The sequence below is a fragment of the Phyllostomus discolor genome, chromosome 2 (genome assembly GCF_004126475.2).
Source record: "Phyllostomus discolor isolate MPI-MPIP mPhyDis1 chromosome 2, mPhyDis1.pri.v3, whole genome shotgun sequence".
NCBI lineage: Eukaryota > Metazoa > Chordata > Mammalia > Chiroptera > Phyllostomidae > Phyllostomus > Phyllostomus discolor.
In genome coordinates, this window is record NC_040904.2 from 49,663,402 (window position 1) to 49,685,313 (window position 21,912).

General features: G+C 36.7%; 1 protein-coding gene and 1 pseudogene across 4 annotated transcripts in view; one reads left to right on the top strand and one right to left on the bottom strand.

Moving 5' to 3' along the window:
- LOC114490986 (interleukin 1 receptor accessory protein) overlaps positions 1-21,912 on the top strand; it is a 138,988-nt gene that overhangs the window by 101,158 nt on the left and 15,918 nt on the right. For all 4 annotated transcript variants that reach the window (XM_028505128.2, XM_028505130.2, XM_028505132.2 and 1 more), the window contains 4 exons: positions 5,975-6,140; positions 8,323-8,394; positions 10,393-10,519; positions 13,088-13,236. In XM_028505128.2, coding sequence (XP_028360929.1) covers positions 5,975-6,140; positions 8,323-8,394; positions 10,393-10,519; positions 13,088-13,236 — 514 coding nt within the window. The remainder of the gene's footprint in view (positions 1-5,974; positions 6,141-8,322; positions 8,395-10,392; positions 10,520-13,087; positions 13,237-21,912) is intronic.
- Positions 16,372-18,251, bottom strand: LOC114490989 (annotated as a pseudogene).

Here is a 21,912-nt window from a genome sequence, read left to right on the forward strand (position 1 = left end):
CACCATTGAGTGAGCATGTGTACCTGTGGCTATCACATTCAAAATGGCCGAGCTAGTAGAACAATGAATCTGCATCAAATTTTGCATTGAGCTTGAACATTCATCTGCAGAAAATATTCAGATGATTCAGAAGGTCACAGCTATGGGCAACTGGTAACTGGCAGCTTCACCACAACAATGCATCACATCTTGTATAAAGTTTTTTTGTGAAACATCAAATTACCCAGATGACTCAGCCCCTATTTGGTGCCCTGCAACTTCTGGACTTTCCCAAAACTAAAATCACCTTTGCAAGGGAAGAGATTCAGATTGTCAATGAGATTCAGGAAAATATGATGGGGCAGCTGATGGTGACTGAGAGAACTGTGTGAGGTCCCAAGATACATACTTTAATGACAACAGAGGCATCATTGTCCTAAATACAGTGTTTCTTGTATCTTGTATCTTCTTCAGTAAATGTTTCTATTTTTCATATTACATGGCCGAATACTATATGGTCAGACCTCATATATATACACACAGCATTTTAAATAGAGTTTCAAGGCTTTCAAGGACCCAAGATCCATCCTATAAACTTAAACGCAGTTCCAATATCTGTGAAGCCTTAAGACTGAATTAGGCTGAATGAGTCGCCTGCTCTCTATTTTGAGAGTATTTAATTCATATCTCATTTTTGTTACTATGATAGTAGATGGTGATCTCTCTTTTCCTTTCCCTTGAATACCAAGCACACAGAAAAAAAAATCTTTGTATTTAGCAATTGATTAAATAGTTGAATGGACTAAATTGCACTGAAAAATTCCATGGGAATAAGGGTCATTTCTGCATTTAATATCTAATATATGCCCAGCTCCTAACACAGTGACTGCCACATAGGTGGGATTTTATAAATATCAGTTGCTTAAACACTAGATGGCTTTAGTTTTGTTCATTGAAAGTGACTCATGTATAGAACTCATGAGACTTTGTAAACGAGTATGATGTATTTTACACAACTTAATCTTTGGTGCAAAAACGTCAAGATATCCCTAACTCTTCTAACCTTATTGTCTCAGTTAAACTTTGTATCCTTACTCCCACTTTTCCCATCCATCCTAAAACTCATCCATGTCACATCCTTTACTTTATATAGCCATCTTTGTCGTACTGTGTGAGCTTTCAAATCCATGTCTTCTGTCTTTGCTGCTCTCATTCATATTTCGGATCATGTAACACAAATGCATTGATTGTTTACCACGTGCCAACTATTTGGTAAGCTACTGATCATGCAAGCATAGTGCTCATTAACCCCCCACTTGTCCCCACAGGAGGAAATTTTCTAGAGGAATAGATAAACATGAAAAGACATTATTTTAACAAAGCTAGTTAGGTAAAGTACAGCATAGGAAATATAGTCAATAATGATGCAAATAACTATGTATGCTGCCAGGTGGGCACTGGAAATATTGGGAGGAATGCTGTGTAAAGAATATGACTGTTGGCCCTGGCTGGCGTAGCTCAGTGGATTGAGTGCGGGCTGCTAACCAAAGTGTTGCGGGTTCAATTCCCAGTCAGGGTACATGCCTGGGTTGCAGACCATGACCCCCAGCAACAGCACATTGATGTTTCTCTCTCTCTCTCTTTCTCCCTCCCTTCCCTCTCTAAAAATAAATAAATAAAATCTTTAAAAAAAGAAATGTTTAAAAAAATAAGTTATCGGAAATTGCTTTATAATTGTAAAATGAATTACGGTAAAAAAAAAAAAAGAATATGATGACTGTCAAGCCACTCTGCTGTACACCTGAGACTAACACAAATAATATTTAATGTGAACTGTCATTGAAAAAACATTTAAAAAAAAACCCAATATGAAGTGAGTTAAGTACTGATACAGAGAGCAGAATGCTGTGAGAGTCCAGGGAAGTTACAACTTTCGTCTGTGCTTAGAGTGCTCTCTCCTGTGTCTCCCCTCCTGCTTAATAGCTGTTAATATTCTACTTACACTTTAAGATCAAGCTCAAGTCTTTCTTCTGCATGAAGTTTCTCTAAACGTTTTCTGTTTGGTCTTCCCCCACTCTCTGACCCTGTTATGCCTTTCATAGTACTGGCTGCAGTTCTCCATAGGGCTGCGCATACCTCTGGTTAGGAATTGTGTCCTTCCCATTGTCTGTGTGTGTGCCCTCACGTGGTTCTTGAATGGTGTGTGCAGTGCAAACACTGAGGCAGCACTCATCCTCAGTCAGTCCAGACATCCCTGCCACCGACATCCCGCAACTCGCCACGTGACATGTTTCCTCTCAAGGATCTCAAAGTCATTTTGTCTGCTGTGCTTCACCTGTGTGTCATGGTGGGTTGCCATGGCTACCACAATGCGCTTGAAAAGTTACTCTCTTATTTAACTTCTTTCTTTTGAATTCAGAATGAGGAACTAATAGATCAGCTAAATGGATGATTTGTCTTCTAGTCAGAAAACTGTTTGCTTCGTGGTGGAAATCCACTTACTGTAAACCTATTCCTTGTATTTATTTGGAAGTGCATGTTTTTATTCTTTGGGTTTCTAGATCTTTGTTTCTATATTTTTTCCTGGATGCCAAATAATTGATTTTGAAATTAGAAGAAAATATTCAGGCTTTATTTTCAGGTATAGTTTATTGTGTTTAAGTGTTCTTTGTGTCTCAGGTGTATGTGTTGGGGGTCTAGAGATGCATGTGCTTATGAGAAAGCGAGCTCATCGCACACTGCAGTGAGTGGATGGACAGTCTCCCAAGTCACTCCACCGCACACACACAGGCATGCTGAGAATGTCAAATGTTGCCTTTGTTTCCTCTCTGTGTGTGACAGATAGGTCTAATAGCTTTGAAATGGATGTTTTTATTTCTTTTGATTAAAACTACTGATTTCACAATCTTAAATGGTCAGTGTTTTCTTAATTGCAAATTGAAACCCAAACTTTACCAATGCTTTTGTGACATATTCCTCAATTTGAAATAGTTTTCTAAACAAAGCAGCTCTGTGAGAAATCTGTCCCTGACCTACATTTTTATCCAACCTTACGCAAAGAAGAGAAAATCCCAAGAGAAAGCAGATTTACACCTCTGACTCGAATACCCTGTGAATAGCCTTAAGCATATTCAGACCACATTTCAAATTCTCCCCCATGGGTTTGGAATAAGATGAAGAGAAAAGGGAAGTTAAGAAGAAGTCAGCAAGTACCTATTTCTGTACCATTTTCTTTACTATTTACATGTCCCTAATTTCATTTCTCTGTTAATAAAAAGTGCATGAGGGCTGACACATTGTGTTATTCTATGCTGTGTTCTCTGGACCTCAAAGAGCTCCTGGAACATGGTTTAGTGACTAATACTCAGGAGTGAATAAATGAATAAAACTATTTTGAGTTTGAATCAGAAGTACAATTTTATATTTGTAGTAACTATTATGAATCCTAAAATAATGTGTTTTAAATTTTATATTAATGATAATTGGCAAGCCAAAAACACAAGTTCCTTTTAGTATATTCTTGGGAAGTGCTTTTAACAAGTTCACTACTACCGCCTAACTTCTCATCCTGAAAAGTTGCCTTTTCACTTTACCACTAATTGCAGGAACCAGCCACAGATAGGTGGTAGAACTGCATTACACCATTAGCAATGGTGCTGGCCTCCAGTGCGGCATGTGTCCAAGACCTCAGTATAGGGTAAGGAGACAGTGTCAGTTGGGACTAAAAGCAAGGCCTCTTTTACAGCCGAGTAGTGTGTAAATGTCCCATAGTTGTTTTATCTACTCAAATACTGACGGACACTTGGGCTGTTTCCATATCTTGGTAATTGTAAATAATGCTGCAAAGAAGAAAATCTTACCCTTTGTGACAGCGTGGATGGACTCGGAGAACATATGCTAAGTGAAATAAGCTAGTCAGAGAAAGACAAATACCATATGATTTCACTCATATGTTGAATGTAATGAAGAAACTGAACTAACAAGCCAAATAGAGACAGACTCAGAGAGCAGGCTGATAACTCTGGAGGGGTAGGGCACAGTTAGGGGGTGGAGGAATGAGCAAATAAGAAAAAGAACTCATGGACATGGACAACAAGTGTGTTGACTGGGGTGGGGAGAGGAGACTAAGGGGGATAAATAATAATGGAAAATTCAATTAAAAAATTTTTAAAAATGAAGTAAAACAGCAAGTTGTATTGGGGGGAAAAAAAGCAAAGGCCTTAAAACAACTAGATCCAGCTTCAAATTCCAGGTCTTGTACTGCCAAGCTCTTTGGCATTAACAATTACTTAACCTTTCTAGGCTTTTGTATCTTCATCTATAAAATGGACATGAGAGCATTTGCAACTGCTAAGTTTGGAATAATGATCAGATGAGATAATGTGGTATATGTAAGTGCATGTCTCAGTGTAATTGTTTCCAGACTCAACTAACTGCTGAGCAGAGGTGTTTATTCTTAGTTAAGAAGCTAGTTAAAGACCTGCATTGAGCTATCTGGAAAACTGAGTTTTAGGTCTGCACTGTGTCATTTGGAATGTCTCTTTATCTGTCCAGCTCTTTTTCTTTCCACTTTTAAAACTAGAGCATATTTAGTCTGATCTGTCTCCTTAACAGGGATTTAATAACAGCTAAGCTAACAAATGAGAGAAGAAAATATCTTTGAATTATTTAAGTAGAAGGTGTCACAAAACTCAAACAGACCTCTATACATAGTCTAAACTCAATTTAAACCAAATCTGACATAAATCCATTATAAGTACAAGCCTTTGTGGTCCTATACTTTGTGATAACCTAAAAGTACTGAAATCTTTGGCTGATGTGACAAGTTCTAGAAACACTTTTATCAAAACAGAATAAATTGTATTCAGAAAATAACTGAGCATTAGCTTCCTTGTGATAATCATCTCCATGAATGAAGTGTTTGGTGCTATGCTTAAAAGACGCATTTCCTGTTACAAAGAATTACAAAATGTGCCACTTAGTGTAACTGTCCTATTTCAAAACACATTCTCCAGGAATTGAAGTAAGAAAACCTTAAGTATACAAGAATTAAAGTTAAATATTTAAACACAGGAAATTGAAAGTACCAGGCAGTAATAGACTTGCAGAATTTTAAAAATCTAACGGAAGTTAGAGATACCTAATCCTTTTCATGACAGATGAATTTTTGGGTATTTTAAAGAAAAACAAACATGAAATTTTTCTAAAAGTAAATGTTCAGTGTATGTTTGGTCACTGATGAGTGCATCATTTTCTTTCTCTAAAAACAAACAAAAAAATAACAATATATCCAGTGAGTAGGGCTGAGAGATTCAAACAGAATTCTAGTTATATTGATTGAGCTATTTTAATCACAATATATTAAAATATGAGTTGGAGCAGAAATAAATTAAACTCTTGGTAATACTCATAAAATATATTTTATTTTTAGACTCTGGACTCTGTGATATCCAATTTGTAACTCACAGAATAAGTAGAAGGAAAACACTGAAAAGTTGGAAATGGCTAATATAGTGATTCCACAGAGAGATCCAGAATGTCAAAATCATACATCTCAATTGGGTCAAGCAGAGTGACTGGGTTCCTGAATTGATATAAACAGTGAAGAAACGTAGAAAAATGAAAATATATTTTTTTGAAATAGCAGAGCAAGCAGTTGTTTACACTGCCTTAGTTGTTTTTCACTGCATTAGCCTTTCTCACTGTTAACATGGGGTCCCAGGATTCAAATACTGGGTCCCGACACAAGAAGCTTATGCTTTTGAATTTATATCACAGTTCAGAACTTTCATTGTTTTTGCAGGAAAGATAGCAAAACTTAATGCATTCACTCTTTAGAGAAACGTTGTCAAATACCCGAGCAAAATAGCTTTGTAAAAGGTACAACCGGTATAGACTTTTTAATATTCTGTGTAGAATTAGATGTGTGCATGTGCTTGTCAAATTTCTATGCATGTATCTAAACAGGAAACATCTTTTCTTGTATTCCTTCTAGGGCTGTCAGAAAATACAAAACTTTCATAATGTGGTACCTAAAAACATGACCTTGAGTTTTTTCATAGCCTTGGTTTCAAATAATGGAGATTACACATGTGTCGTTACATATCTGGAAAATGGGCGTGAGTTCCACCTCACCAGGACTCTGACTGTAAAGGTCGTAGGTAAGCGTGATTCGTATTAAGTACATATGCCAAAAATGCAATAATCTTGTTTTGTCTGTTAATAGTTTATTATCCACAAGTGTGTAAAATATTTAAGAAAAAAAAGCTGAAGTTTTTTGTGTATTGCACTATCCCCAGAGCCTCCAGCATTTCCACATGCATAGTGGGCCTTTAGTAACTATTGGTCTATTGAATGAATATGTGAGTAAGTGACGTAAAGGCAGTGTGAGCAGTGAAAAGAGTTACAGACAGATCTGTGTTCGAATCACACTACTGCCATTTTATGAGCAATAGGATTTTGATCAAAGTCTCAGTCTCCTTATCTGTACTGTGCCACTTAGACTATCTAATGTTCATGATAGCTTAGAATATTAGAAATAATATACATATTATGCTAATGTAGCTCCAGGCAGGCAGTAGAGACTCAATGAATAGTAGTTAATATTACTGTCCAAAAAGTGTTTTAATCAAATTAAGCAAGCTATATATTCCTATGCACTGCTGTTTTAGTTAGTGCTGAAGATATTTGTGGCAGTGTTCAACCATGGGTTTGCACTGAGAGATGAGGGAAGGAGAAACTGGGAGAGTGGACAGGACAGTGTGCCAGCATCATGGTGTGTAGAGGAGAACCCTAAAACCCGCTGTGCCCACTGTATTAAAATAAGAGCATATCAGAGTGAGATTTTGTCAAACCTCATCTTTTCTTAAATAAAGGCACTTTATTATCATCTTTTAAAAATATCTGTTAATCTTTGATATAAGATATTTGCACATTTTTGTGAAAAAAAGTTGAAATCCTATCTTTTAATAGATGGAAACATCGAGTCCCTAAAACAGAAAGTAACCTGTTTAGTCGGAGACATTCAATGCAGTAGTAGAAGTCATTCTAAATCCCAGGTTTATGACTTTTTGTTCCAGGCTTTTCTACCAGCCTGACACCAGGTTCAGCATATGTATTTCTTTAAAACGGGCTTTAATATAGTTCAAATAAGTTCAAATCAAACACTTTTGTAATCACTTTTCCCCTTTCTCTGCTTACTTTCTGAATAGTGCTGAGCTGGGGACTAATTCAGAAGAAAAATCAGACTAAATTTAGAACCTAATATGAATGGACTTTAAAAGTCAAATGAATAATCTAACCTCATATTCATCTTGGCAGTGGTTCTTAGTATATACATTTAAATGCAGTGGATGCTTCAATATGCATTACTTACTTTAATCCTTACAATGAACCTGTAAGAGGAGTTTAATTACTTTCATTTTACAGTTGAAGAAAATTAGCTTTTTAAAGATTAAGTAAAAAAATCAGATTTGTATGGTTAGTATATGGCCAAGTTGGGATTAGTACACACTGGTCATTGAATATTTGAAGCCTGTACTCTTTTTTAAAATGTTTCTTTAAAAGATTTTATTTATTTTTAGACAGAGGAGGAGGGAGGAAAGAGGGAGAGAAATATCAATGTATTGTTGCCTCTTGTGCACCCCACACTGGGGACCTGGCTTGCAACCCAGGCATGTGCCCTGACTGGGAATTGAACAGCGACCCTTTGGTTTGCAAGCCGGTGCCTAATCCACTGAGCCACACCAACCAGGGTCAAAGGCTGTACTCTTAAATAATGTGATATGAAGCTCCTTCAGGATATTTTCCACTCAGTTTTGGAGTACCAAATGTTATAAAGAGCATCAGTTCTATGAATGAACCTTCAACTGATAACTAGACATCAGGTGTACTTCTGTGCTGGATTTATAATTGTGATTTCAAATTTTCCACTTATTCATTTAATATTTATGTAACTACATCTTGTACTATAAGCACTATGGGTATGCTGAAGAGAAATATATAGAAAATAAACAATTGAGCAAGACATGAGAGCAATTCATTATGATATAGTATGAGAGGTCTAGCTCGTGTAATCTTTGAAAAACAAAAACACTGGTTAAATACTCTATTCTGAAATATGGAGAATAATCAATATATTATGTTTGTTTCTTTACTTGTTTTATATGACTGAAATATTATGGTTGACTATATATTGGACTGTGAGCCTTCTCAAGAAGAATTGACAAACTATGCCAGGAAGTTGGGCAAGGCTTCACAGAAGAGAAGATTTTTGAAATGAGTTAAAAAGGATGAAACTGCATGACTTAACATCATCTCGCTTTGTTCTTTATGCTCTCATAGGCTCACCAATATATGCATTGCCCCCCCAGATCCATTCACCCAACGATCATGTGGTCTATGAGAAAGAACCAGGTAATTATAGCTGTGCCTCTGAATTTCAGTTAGATTCTCTTAATTATAAGGAATAAAATGCCATACAAGTTCCCACAAAAGAATAGAGGACTATTGTTAACACACACACACACACACACACACACACTGAAACTGATGTTGTCAGAAAGCAAGGCAGCTCTGGGTATTAGATCCCATGGGGAACTCAGGGATTCTCTGCTTCTATCTCAGCAGCTATTACTCCCTTCTTCCTCTGCTAGTGGGTTTCCTCTCCTGATCAGTGATTTCTCTTTGGTTCAAATGGTAGCTGGCACAAGGCTTTGGTTTGCCAAGGCTGCAACACGAGCACAAGGCATCATCCTTCAAGCTTCTGTTCCACTACAAAGGGGCGGGTTGGAGCTTGGAGTCAGGACTGTGAGTATAATAAGTAACACTTAATGCAACCAATACACCCTGATTTAGAACACTATAAAATGTTTGCTATGGCTGTCTGGGTTTCTCTTTAGTTTTCATAATTTTTCATTAGAGAGAAAAATTACTTGCTACTGACCAAATAAGGTAAAGTTTATTATTCTTCTAACTCGTAGCCTCCTACAGTTAAGCTGAAAGCCATACACAATTTTAACATTTTCTGTATTGTATCTTTTACAAAAAAAATTAGAGCAAACCAATGAGAGCTATAAAAGTACATTTGTATAAAATTAAATAAAGGTAATAGAGGCAGTTATCAACATAGGTAGAGAACAACAATATCCCCCACATACAAATTAAGATAAGGTGTCAAATAGTGATCTGCCTTGTAAAAATACAAAGAACACACTTAAAGGCTCTGTCAAACCCAAATGGACCAAATTTTCTTGAATTAGTGGTGGATTTATATAGTAATTTGAACATTATTCCAGTTATCAGGTTAAACTTAGTCATCCAGACATGTTTCATCTGCCTCTCACATTATGGTTACAAAAGCATGCCCGAATCCATGTTCACTTCATCTTCCTGTATATTAACACAGAGAACTGGAGGGGAAGGGATGAGAGCCATGCATGGGAAGAGAGGACAGAGTGTCAGCACTAGGGGAGACAACCTGAGTTCAAATTAGAATGACAGTCTAATTTATCATCTCAACCTGTACACTGTGTGAGATTGAAAGCAGTCGATATGAATAACTAACTAGGAAAGCAAGCCCAAAACATAACTGTCCTGGACAGCCCTGAATAGAAGAAGGTCATTCTTGGTCAAATTCTCGTCTTATTAACAGTTTCATCTGGGACTGGCATTTCACATCTCTAAGCTTCAGGTTTCACTCCTGTAAAAAATGAATTTAAAAAATGTCTCATAGTATTTTGTTAAAATTAAATTATAACATTGATAAGTATACATATTTAGTACAGTGAATTATGCAAAATTCTCAGTGAGTGTGCTGTTGTTTTTATTATTACTACTATTACTACTACTATTTTCTGCCAAGAAATCCCCCAACCTCATATTCCATCTCGAAGGATAATGTAGATTTCTCTTTGTAAGTTGTCTTTCAATTTACTGAAAGCACCCTGGTAACCCGGCACCTCCAGATGAGCCTGTGCAGCCAGTCCTCCCAGCAGTGGCGCTGGCTCATTCTGTCTGGGCTAAGGACCAAAAATCTGGGGAACCGTTTCTTAGTCATCCTTTCTCTTTCTAAGGGAAATAACAAAGAAGATTAGTCCATGGAGGTTTAGCTCTAAAAATGACATTGTCAGAGACTTTTTGAACAAAAACTGTCATTTTAAAGCATACATAGACTGCATTGAAAGATGGTCATTTTAATAAATTATTTCATATAAAGATTCTGTTTTTCTCCTCTTGGTTTGTTTGATTTTCAGTAAAGTATGGTGGTACATTATCCTATGGTAGCCCACTAGAAAATTAGTGAGAAGTAAGATTTCAGGTGCATTTAACATTTAGAGCTTATGATTAATTACAGAGTAGAACAAATATAGCCATGCTAAGTTTACAAACTAATGGGTTAATTTTTTTTTTAAGGAGAGGAGTTACTCATTCCCTGTAAAGTCTTTTTTACCTTCCTGAAGGACTCTCACAATGACGTTTGGTGGACCATTGATGGAAAAAAGCCAGAGGACACCACTATTGAACTAAGTGTTAATGAAAGGTATTATTGATGTAGGCAAGGGGGCAACTAACCCTGTCCTTCAATCTAATACACTCTGGTGTGTACTAATCAATGAAAATAAAAATTCTGATGTTTGCCTATCATTAACAAAAATCAGCAAGATTTTCAAGTTGTTATTGGCTGCATCCTGAAGAAGAATTACTGATTACTGGACTTGCAGTCTGAAGTCCATATGCCATCTGATTATCACACATTTACGATACCTACTTGTAAGTAGATGGAATGCATGTCCTACATGAATGAGAAGGCTACAATATATGGTTATGCAGGGACAAAGACCTACCAGTGTGGCCCTGTTCTTCTTTCTCACTTCTGGGGTCTGGGCCTATAAATACCTGTGCCTCAGATAATGAGTGTTAGTTTCTTATCTTGTAGTAAGCATGTATCTCTATCTTCCTCCTTGCCTTTCTTAATTCACATAACATATAAATCACATTTATAATGATTTTTTTCATATGGACTAAATACATTTATGTTCTCTAAATTTTATTTTTAAAGTGGATGGAGTGATAATATATACCTCAATCTTTTTTTAAAGATTTTACTTATTTATTTTTAAAGAGAGGAGAATGGAAGGAGAAAGAGAGGGATAGAAACATCAATGTGAGAGAGAAACATTGATTGGTTGCCTCTCTCACTCCCCCAAACAGGGATCTGGCCCACAACCAAGGCCCTGACTGGCAATCTAATTGGCAGCCTTTTGCTTTGTGGACAAAGCAAAGACACACAATTAAGACACAGTGGTCAGGGCTACACCTCACTCTGAAAATAACAAGCTGGGTCACTTTGTTTCAAAATACACATGATTTTTTTAAAGGCAGTAGGTTGACAAGGAGGAAAATACGGATCTTGAAGACAAAAGATTCTTCAGTAAATTAAGCATATAACTACCAAAGAGCAATTGTTTCACTGCAACAATGAATAAAAATTAGCAGCTGGCCAACTACATGACAAAGTAGTTCTAAGACCCTAAGCCTTGTCACTAATGTGTAAATAGATGTTAGGCTGCTAACACTTCCAGAATTCAAAAGATGTTTCTTTCCTAGTAGTAAATTCAGACTTTGTGGAGGTATTATAAAGTGTTTTCTTTGCATCAGTTCTTATGCCAGATACTTGTTGAGTATATTTCATAGGAGTAGCCAATGATAGAGCAGAAATTTTAATACTCTAATCTGATGTATGCAGGGGCTGAGAAGCATTACATGTTATGGGGAAAATGGAGTTGGGGATTCTAGTCAGTTTTAGGGATTAGGTAATGCTTCCCAGATCTCAGAGTACCTAAGTAAAGATTTGAAAAAGTGAGTAGAAATAAACTAGGTAAGAAAATCAACAGAATGTTCCTGGTTAAAGGAACATCATGTGCAAAGGCCTGGAGGTGAGAGAAGCAAGCATATTTAAAGGTACAGAGGAGCCTGCTGAGACTGGAACAGTTTTTGTAGAAGGAATTGATGAAAGACATGGCTGGAGGCACAGAGGGAGAATTATTGATGGTTTTAGGAATTCTGAGAATTGTGCTTCTCATCATTATGCTGATGATGGATGAATAATAATGAAAGTCATGGTCTTCCTCCTTGCGGCTGCTGAAACACAACTCACTGCTCACACTTGAACAGCACAGTTAAACTTAAGCTAAGCCCAGCACAGTCCTTAACCAAGTTCTCATGATGAACAGTAAGCGTTAGCAGAAGGTGGACCTGGATATCAGTCAGCTGTAACAGATATTGTTTTTCTTTTTGAATAAAGTGGTTTAAAGGGAAATCTTGATCTTAGACCCAAAGCATTCGATCTCTGACTTTCTGAGATGTAGGTACATTTATTTTCACAAAGTTTCCTTACTTTGAGAAGTTTCTTCTTCTTATATGTTAAGATTTTACATGAGATTTTAGTATTTTGAATGAAAGAGTCCACTTGCATTCAAATTCCAAGCTTTAGGAATTCCTGAAATGCGTCAACTATTACTGAGGAATATTAGTAGCCTATATAAAGAATATGAACATTTATTAAGTATTGTTTTAATACATACACATCAACATACTCAATCCTCAGAATTCTTGAGTAAATTAATATGTGTAATGCATTGTTTAGGCATTGCCACCTTCCTCTTTTTCAGACAAGGATCTCAAAACATGGGAAGATTAGTTACTATGCTGAAAGCATACAGCCAGTAAGAGGCAGAGCCTGGATGAAAACCTAAATGGATCTGGCCTCAGAAGCTTCTCTCTAAACCAGTATAGCATCCTGGCTCAGAAGTTTGAGGAAAGGAGACATTTTGCTTTGAAGAGAGTTAGTGAGATCTATATCTATAGTATGATGTCAACAGTGGGATTTGATCCAGGTATTGGGTTTGTATACAGTATAGATGGTGAAGAATAGTATTAGAATCTAGAAGCCATTCTCCTTTTGTAATCATGAGATTACAAGGCCACACAGATTATCACCATTTTATCTGCCCTCACCTGCGGGCTCTCTGGTTGCTTGACTGAGTCACACACAGTCCATGGCCATTGAGTCTCACTGACATTCTAATTTTCTTTCCCCTATTTCTAGTGTAAGTTTCAGCAAAATAGAAGATGAAACAAAAACTCAGATTCTGATCATCAAGAAAGTTACTGCTGAAGATCTCAAACGCAACTATGTCTGTCATGCTAGAAATGCTAAAGGGGAGGCTTACCAGCCAGCCAAGGTGAAACAGAAAGGTAATGGATGCATGCACCAGGCAGATGAACCTGGAAATGCCAACATAAGATTGTGGTGATGAAGAAAAACGAGAATTCAGAATGTGGGCTTCAGCACTTAGCACAACATTTACCACAAAGTAATGAATGGAAGTTGAATGAAAAATCTTGAGGGAAAGTTTCCATCTATGCAAATATACTAAAAATAGCTATAGTAATTAGTGCCTAAATATGACTAAAAATCCATGATGATAATGAGGCATTGTTTCATATTTATATAGTCATAAAAATGAATAATACAGAAAATATTTAAAGTTACCAAAGACATAATAAAACAGAGTCACATATTGTTAGTGAATTGTAAAGACCCTTTCAGAAATCATTGCTGGCAGAGTTCATGTCATAAAAATGATCATACCATATGACTTAATATTTTTGGAATTCTTCCTCAGTAAATAACAGAAAGAGGATTATGCACCTATCTGTATTCTTAGTATTATCTATAATAATAAAACATTATAAATAGAAACCATCTAATTGTGTGCAAGTTAAGCTAGATATAAAATATTTACTCCCAAAAATATAATTTTAAAAATGATCGCTTCAAACACTATGTGCCAATATTCAAGCAAGTTTATAATATACCATTATCCACAATTGCTAAACCAAAAATTATTGAAACTATGATGTAAAATGATTTCAATGTTGATAGTACTATATTTTTTCTATAATAAATGAACACTTTGAGGCTTTCTTATGTGAGCTGTTGTTCCTAAAATAGACCACATCTAAAATTAGTTTTGGTTCTCTTAGAATACCAGAAAATTAATCCCTTCCAGAATGTTTTCCAGTAATCTAGAGAAAGATAATGATCATTTATCATACCTGCAGCCAAGTCATTCAGAATTATTTTGGATCTGGATGACAGATAGTTCCTACACTATTTATATCAAAAGTTTTTGTTTTAAAAAAGCTAATTCATAATTGTTACATTTTCCAGTGGAATTTAAGCCATTTTAAAAGCCAATGAAACAACAGGTTTCATCTTACCAATTTTATTACAATTTAGGAAGTAAAGAGCAAAGGTTGAAAGTGTGTATGCCTCTTAGGAAGTCCTACTAGATTAGTTTTGGATAGTTAATCGCCTCTGTCCCTTCAGAGGTCAATGTAAAGAGAAAATACTCAACTACATGTCATTAAGATGGCATTTCCTAAAGTTCGTTCCTCATAACACTGCTAAGACTCTAGATTCAGGTGGTCTATGTTCAAATTCTGTTTTTATGCATCCCAGCTCTTAGAAGAGATGCTTCACCTGTCTGAGCTTCAGTTTTTTCATATTTAAAGTAGGCAAAATAGCCCTGGCTGGTGTGGCTCAGTTGATTGGAGTATCATCCCATACATCAAGAGGTTGGGAGTTTGATTCCTGGTCAGGGCATATACCTAGGTTGTGAGTTCGGTCCCTGGTCAGACACATATAGGAGGAACTAATCAATGTTCTTCTCTCTCTCAAATCAATAAAAATATTTAAACTAGGAAAATAATAGCACTTCTTCATAAGATTGTTTTAAAGTACTCAGTACAGTTACTGGCATATATACATATATATTAAATACATAATAAATCTTAGCCCTTCTTATTATTTCCACAAGATTTTCATAGATGTTACTTGACAAAGGCCTGTATAGTCAAGTAAGTATCACTGAAGTCTAGGTTAAACAAAATCAATCACAATACTCTAGTTCAGGGACCCTTAGTATCTTTAGATATTAATATTAGGTATGAATATCTGAAGGGGGTTGAAATACAGTAGGCAGGATTTTTTTCAAGTACAGTGGACTCCAAATTCCCTAAGTATGGAACATACTGTGGGACTTGTCTTCAGAGGCACAGGTTTTGGGAAACAATCATGGAGGCTGACATAAATTAATAACTTATTGTCAGGTAGAAAAGATCCATGCAACCAATTAGACAAATGTTGAGTCAGGAGTGATGCAGAAGTCTATTCACCAGAGTGAACTGAGTAGCTCCCCTTCCACAGAAGGGCTTGCTCTGAATGGTTTAGTATGAATGGCCTCAGGAATGTGAACAGATTTTCTATTCTTCATTGACTTTCAAAATTACATTATGATATCTTTTGAGGTTGCTTTTTAAATGTGTCTTATTTAGGGCTCTTTAAACTTCTTGGTTTGGTGAGTTTGTATTTTAATTTAATTTGGAAAACAATTAGGCATTATTTTTTCAACTATGTTTTGCTCATCCTTTTATTCATTTATTTTTTCCTTCTAGTACTTCAATTAAATTTAGGATAGAGTACTTGGTATTGTACCACAGCTCACTGAGGTTCTCATTATTTTTATTTCATCCTCCCCTCCCCTGTGTTTAATTTAAGGTAGTTTCTAGTGTTCACTGTTTATTTCTTTTTGGATGTGTAATATGCATCATTTTTAATTTGAAAATTTTATTTTTCAGTTTTTGAATTTCCATTTCTTTATTACAATATCTATATTGATATTTTAATTTGCTTTTATAGTACTCTTGATCTCTTTTTAAAAATCAACAAGTGTATTTATAATACTCATTTTATTTTTTATGTAGAAAAGCAATTTATTCCATTATAAACACTTACACTGCTAATCATAGAGAATAACAGACCTGCCCAAAACAGAGATAGCATCAAACTAGTGTTCAAGGACTAACTCTTGTTGGGGAGGGTGGAAGAAACTCATAACAATTCACTCTTCTTAACTGGCAGTCTACTTGTCAGGTAAAAACATACTTGGTAGCCCCAAGTTTTAAAAAAATATTTTACAGAAAGGAAAGAAATAATATGAAAACAGCTCAAGAAGTACATTAACAAGCAAAAATACATGGGGAAAAAGAAACACATAGTTTTGACTTAAGAAACTGAGTTTACCTAAGAAACTGTGCATCTTAGAAAGTCAGGTGTAAAGATTTTAGAGTAGGAATTTATATGACTTGAATCTCCCCTAATTCCTGAATAAAAGCAGCATATTGTAGGACGTGTACTTCATGGCTCACATACCACTTCACTTGGCTCTATTCCGTACTTCTACCCTTTACTTAAATGAGTCTAAATAATCTGGGGATATAGCATAAGGAAAAAAAAAAACTACCCATAATAATATTCCCTTTTCAGTGGCTACTTTAGATCTTTCTTACTAAAAAATTCCTGAAGGAAATTTAAATGTAAGTTTGTGCCTTTGCTCACAAGCCCCCGCTTAATATTTAGAAAATACCCTGGGTTGAGGGTAATAGTGTTGTTGATGGTACCTACTATAGAGAGATAACTGAACAAAGTCTGCATCTCAAAACCAGTGTTAAATCAGTGTCAGGGTTGAGAGGGGAACAAAGAGGAGTCTAAAATCACAAGAGGTGCAGATGGATCTAAGACCCCTGTCCTTCTGGATCCATGCTCCCTTCAGGGTCTTCATCATTATTAATGTTCTCTACTACCTGCCACACTTGAATGACATTGTCTTCTGACACAGAGCAGAACACCTGAGGTTCAATGGGGCTCCAGGTGAAATCAGTTATCTCAGCAGTGTGACCACCATGAAGAAACAACTTCAGTGTCTCCTCCTCTGCATCTTCCAGGGATTGTTCCTCTCCAATTTTACTTGAATCCCATACCTTCAGAGTGAGATCATTACCACTGAAAGCCAAAATAGTCACATTGTGAGGCAACCTGTAATATTTCATCCTTATGTGATTCAAAAGAATGTAACTTGAGTTTCGTAATTCTTGGGTCCCCCAAGGCTACAGTCTTATCAACTGACCCTGTGGCAAGGAAAGGCAGTTCACTTCAGCAGTGTGAGCATCGACTAAGTGGCTTGGTTTGGAAATATTGTTTGCATGAGTGTCCCAGATCTTAAGTTTCTGATCATCAACAACTGACCCTAACAGAAACTCATGGAGCACATGCCAGAGAAACATGTTCTACTATTGCTGTATGCTCTGGGAAGACAGTCTTGGCAGCCACAATTTTTCCTTCCTTTGGAACAGCACTGAGATCCTGTAGGCAGGTGGTGTAGAAATCTGAAGCACTAAGTGCCCACTAAGATTTGGTTTTCAAGAAAGGTGCCCTTCAAGAAAAGTGCCCTTCAAGAAAGGTGCCCTTCCTTCTGGTGCCCACAGAGACCCATGTTTGGGTAGCTCTCTCCAGAAGGATCTGGTTTAGAAGGATGTTTTGTATAGTCAAAAACAAGAACATCACTGGACGGAGTCTTCGTTGCAATGATGCAAGTGTTCCAGACATACAATGTTCCCTTTTACTTCTCCTTCCGGGTTGATCTTGATTTCTATTTCAATTCGTTCCACTAACAGAGCCAATACCTCCAAATTCTCCAGTCCTCCTTTCTCTGTTGTAGTGTGAAGTGTCAAACAGCATCACAGCTAAGGAGCTGCACGCTGGTTATCACAAGGTGATTTTGTCCATCTGATGTGTGTGTCCCCAGGGCAAGTCGGTGAATGATGAAATCTTTCCCTTCTGGTCTGGTTACACCTGGAAACTGCTGTGCAGTTAGGCTGGGCCACTCCAGAGTATAGGTCATTACCAAACTGTAAAGAAAAGGGATCTTTTTTTCCTAGTTTTTGTACAGTTTGTTGACCACACATTCTTCTATTGCATCATCAAAGGCTGCTTCTTTGTTGGCCATGGTGTCCAGGCAAGCTGGTGGGATCCTGGGTGTAGCATTGCAGGAGGGCGGGGAGGCTGCAAGCACTCACTGTATGTGCAAGACATCTGCTCTCACACAATACTCATTTTAAAGATTTATCTTCTAATTCCATCATCATTATCAACTCTGTCTTTATTAGCTATTTTTTCCTCATTGGGAATCTTTTGGTTTTTTGATTTTTTGGTTTTTCTCCCTAGTTTTTTTTTTCAATCTATTGGACATTACAGATATTATATTATTGAGTGTCTGAATTTTGTGAGTGTTAAGTTTTGTTCTGGCAGTTAGTTAATTTGCTTACATAACAGCTTGCTGGGTTTTTTTTTGTTTTGTTTTGTTTTGTTTTTTTTAAGCATCTTGCTTATCATTGCTACAGTAGGCCTAAAATAGCCTCTCTGAGGCAAAATTGGACCTAATTCTGAGGCATTAGCCCAAGTCAGGTTTCCGCTTAATAATAGAGGAGCTATGTTTCTTCACTCTGAGTGGTCCTAACTCAAATGTCTCCCATCTCTGCATGTACTCCTAGGATTGTTCAGTCCCCAGATGAATAGTAGTCATTTCTTTCCTGGTCATTTTTCTTTCATCTATTCTGTGTCTGGCCTTGTGAAGGTGTCATCCTTAATATGCAAAGTTTTGTAGTCTTCCAAACACTTGAGGATTTCTAAAGCTCTGTTTCTACACTTTTCTTTTCTTCCGTATTTACTCCTGTGTGTTCAATAGTCCTGGACTCGATTTTCTGTCCCCTTAGCTCTGCATAGCTAGTGTACTTTCGGTTTCCCCATTTTTGTGCCACTGTCCCAAAAGTGCCTTCAGGCAATTAGCCAGGGCGATTGAGGGGCATCCCTTTCTTGTACCCCTTCTTTTGCAGATCACACTCCTGCACTACCACTTATGTTAGATGAAATGGAGAAAAGGCTACTCCAATATCGATTATTCTCTAAGGCAAGCAGCTGAGGTCCAAGATGGGCAAGTTTTATCACACTGTGACAGCAAACAAACCAGGTCTGCAGGTCAACCAGGTTATAGGTTTTTAGGTGACTACCATTTAAATAAAGCATTTTCTTTGTAATTCGGGAAAATAGTCATCACCACAGTTCTAAAAATTACTGAGAAGTCCCAGCAATTTAGCAAAGGATATGGAGGGAATGCTTGGAGTCCTAGCAGCTGGCATTTTGGTTGGGAGACTCAATGGGACAGCAAAACTCCAACTGTAGTAATGAAGATGATAAGAATAACAGGTTTCCAAGAAGACTCATAACTAGAAATGGGAAAAAAGTCTAGAGCTAAGATATTGGCCTGCATTCACTAAGGGTGGTTAGCTAAAAAGTTGGGCTTTGAAGCTGGTTATTACTGTAGAAATGCAAAAGGGATGGCAGGAATTCTGAATCAGGGAGTAACAGCAGAGCAAATGGTTAAATTTGGCTGCATCTTGAAACAGATTATCAGTGAAGTCAAAGAGAGAAGCAGTTTAGGAGTCCAATCTGATCAAAATGCATTGCTTCTTCCTGATTGGAAACCTTTGGTTTGGAATTGCATCAGAGTAAAATCTTTATGCCAAAATACCAGACGTTCTAGCTGGGGCAGACAGAAAATGTGGGCTGAGGGTCACCCTATCCCTGCAAGCCAGCAAACTTAATACGAAAGCTTTTTTAGAACACTTTCTTCATGTGATTTAAGTCACTTAGCAATTTAGGCTTGTAGATTACATGTCTTAAGAGTTCAGTTAGTTAAATAGCATTAAGAACTTCCTGATATCATCAAGATGGCCCCACAAAATACAGTCTGTAAATATGACACATATAATTGTAAGACACAAAACACAATTAAAAAGCCCCACTAGAAATAAAATAGGCAATAGTAAAATGAACATGGCAGAGGGAAATTTATGAGGGTAATTGATCTCTTGATCATTAAGTAAGATATCTATTGATATTTTTTTAAATCCATTTCAGGCAATTGCATCCACTGACCTCTTTTTTCCCCTCCCTACTATAATATGTCTACCCAGAGGGAGCCAAAATAACTGAGCAAATAATGAAGATGACAGTGGGAACTACCCCAGTGTGCTGTTAACATAACACATACTCAGAAATACCAAGGACACAGCAATTTTCATGCCAGCTACCCAAATTGAACATAGTAAATCCTCAACAACTGCACTGATATAGTGTCTGGCAATTTATAATGGAGTTTTCTTATTTTAAATCACTGTTATTCATGGAGTGAGTACAAAAGTACTTGATAATAATTCTGCACTGCTGAATCTCAGGCTATATCTGCAGCAGGATTCATATCCTGCGTTTAGGAAAATGAACTCAGAACTATGATTTGCCCTTTAATTAGAGATCTTCAGGATGAGCTCTGGGCTGCTTACCATTTTCACCTTTGGAGAGATACCTATTTTAAAAGGGCATTTTCAGCAAGTATATGACCACTAATTAAACGTCGTGGTAATGTTGGGCAAAGATCTCTGGATTAGCAGTCAGGGGGCCTCAATAATTTTAGCTGTGAACAAAATTCTACTATGCCTTATCTCAGCAAAGACCACTGACAATGTTCAGGTGCTCAAGGATGCCTGATCTCATCAACTACTTAATATACCTCTCCTGCCCAACCCCACCACTCAGTCACTTATATCACATTACCCTGAGAGAGATGTGGCTTGTTTGCTTCATAGCACTGATCCCTATCTAAAATGAACTCTCATACATATTTATTTGTTTTCTACATTAGAACATAAACCCTAAGAGGGCAGAGACCCTTTCTTTCTTATCTAGGATTGTAACCCAATAGCTTCTAGCAAATAGTAGATGTCAAAAAATAATTGTCAAATCTAATATATAATGTGAGCCATTCATGCTTCTAATCTAGTAGGTATTCTGTTCCTTCTTCAAACTCATAGGCTTCATTATCACATACTAATAAAGCAGCCAAGTGAAGTTGCTGGTATCTAATAAAGTATTAGATTTTTAAAAAATATCCAAGAAGTGGCCCTCACTGGGTAGATCAATTGGTTGAAACATCATCATGATACATAAGATTGCAGGTTCAATCCACAGTCAGAGCATATACAAAAAACAACCAGTGAATGCATAAATAGGTGGAACAACAAAATGATCTTTCTATCCTTCTCTCTCTGTCTAAAATTTAATAAATTTAAACAAATATATCCAGAATTACACAAAGTTGTATCTAGAAATAGCCATTCAGATCCTAGGTGTTCTAGGGATAGGATGCATGAAGAAGACTGTAAACATGAAACTTAGTGGGAACTGAGAGAGAGAGTGCAAAAGTAAGCACGTACACAAACTGCAATATAATAAAATTCGCCAGTACCTGGATATTCCAAGTCAGTCTTTAGAAAGTGTATCCTAGAACATAGACCGAAGAGGTAACTTTCAGAGCCCCACACACGGAGCATTTGGTGATGCCCTCTGTTTCTGCCCAATGAAAATAAACTTTTTGAGGCCCATTTCTAAATATAAAAGAAAGGAAATTAAATTTCTTCCATGTGGCATTGGACAAGAGAACAAAATTAAGATTCATGGAATACCTAGGAATAAACCTACCCAAGGATGTAAAAGACCTGTTCTCATAAAATTTTAAGACACTGAAGAAAGAAATTGAAGAAGAGACAAAAAAGTTAAAGCACGTACTATGTTCATGGATAGGAAGAATTAACATCATTAGAATGTCCATACTACCCAAAGCAATCTATAGATTCAACAAAATTACTATCAAGATTCCAAAGATGTATTTCACAACACTATAACAAATATTTCAAAAATTTATATGGAAACACAAAAGGCCCCACGTAGCAACATGGATCCTGAGAAAGAAAAACAAGTTTGGAAGAATCACACTAACTAATATGAAACTATACAATAAGGCCATAGTAACCAAACCAGCATGGTACTGGCATAAAAACAGACACACAGATCAATGGGACAAAATAGAGAGTCCAGAAATAAACCCACACCTTTATAGTCAATTAATATTCTGC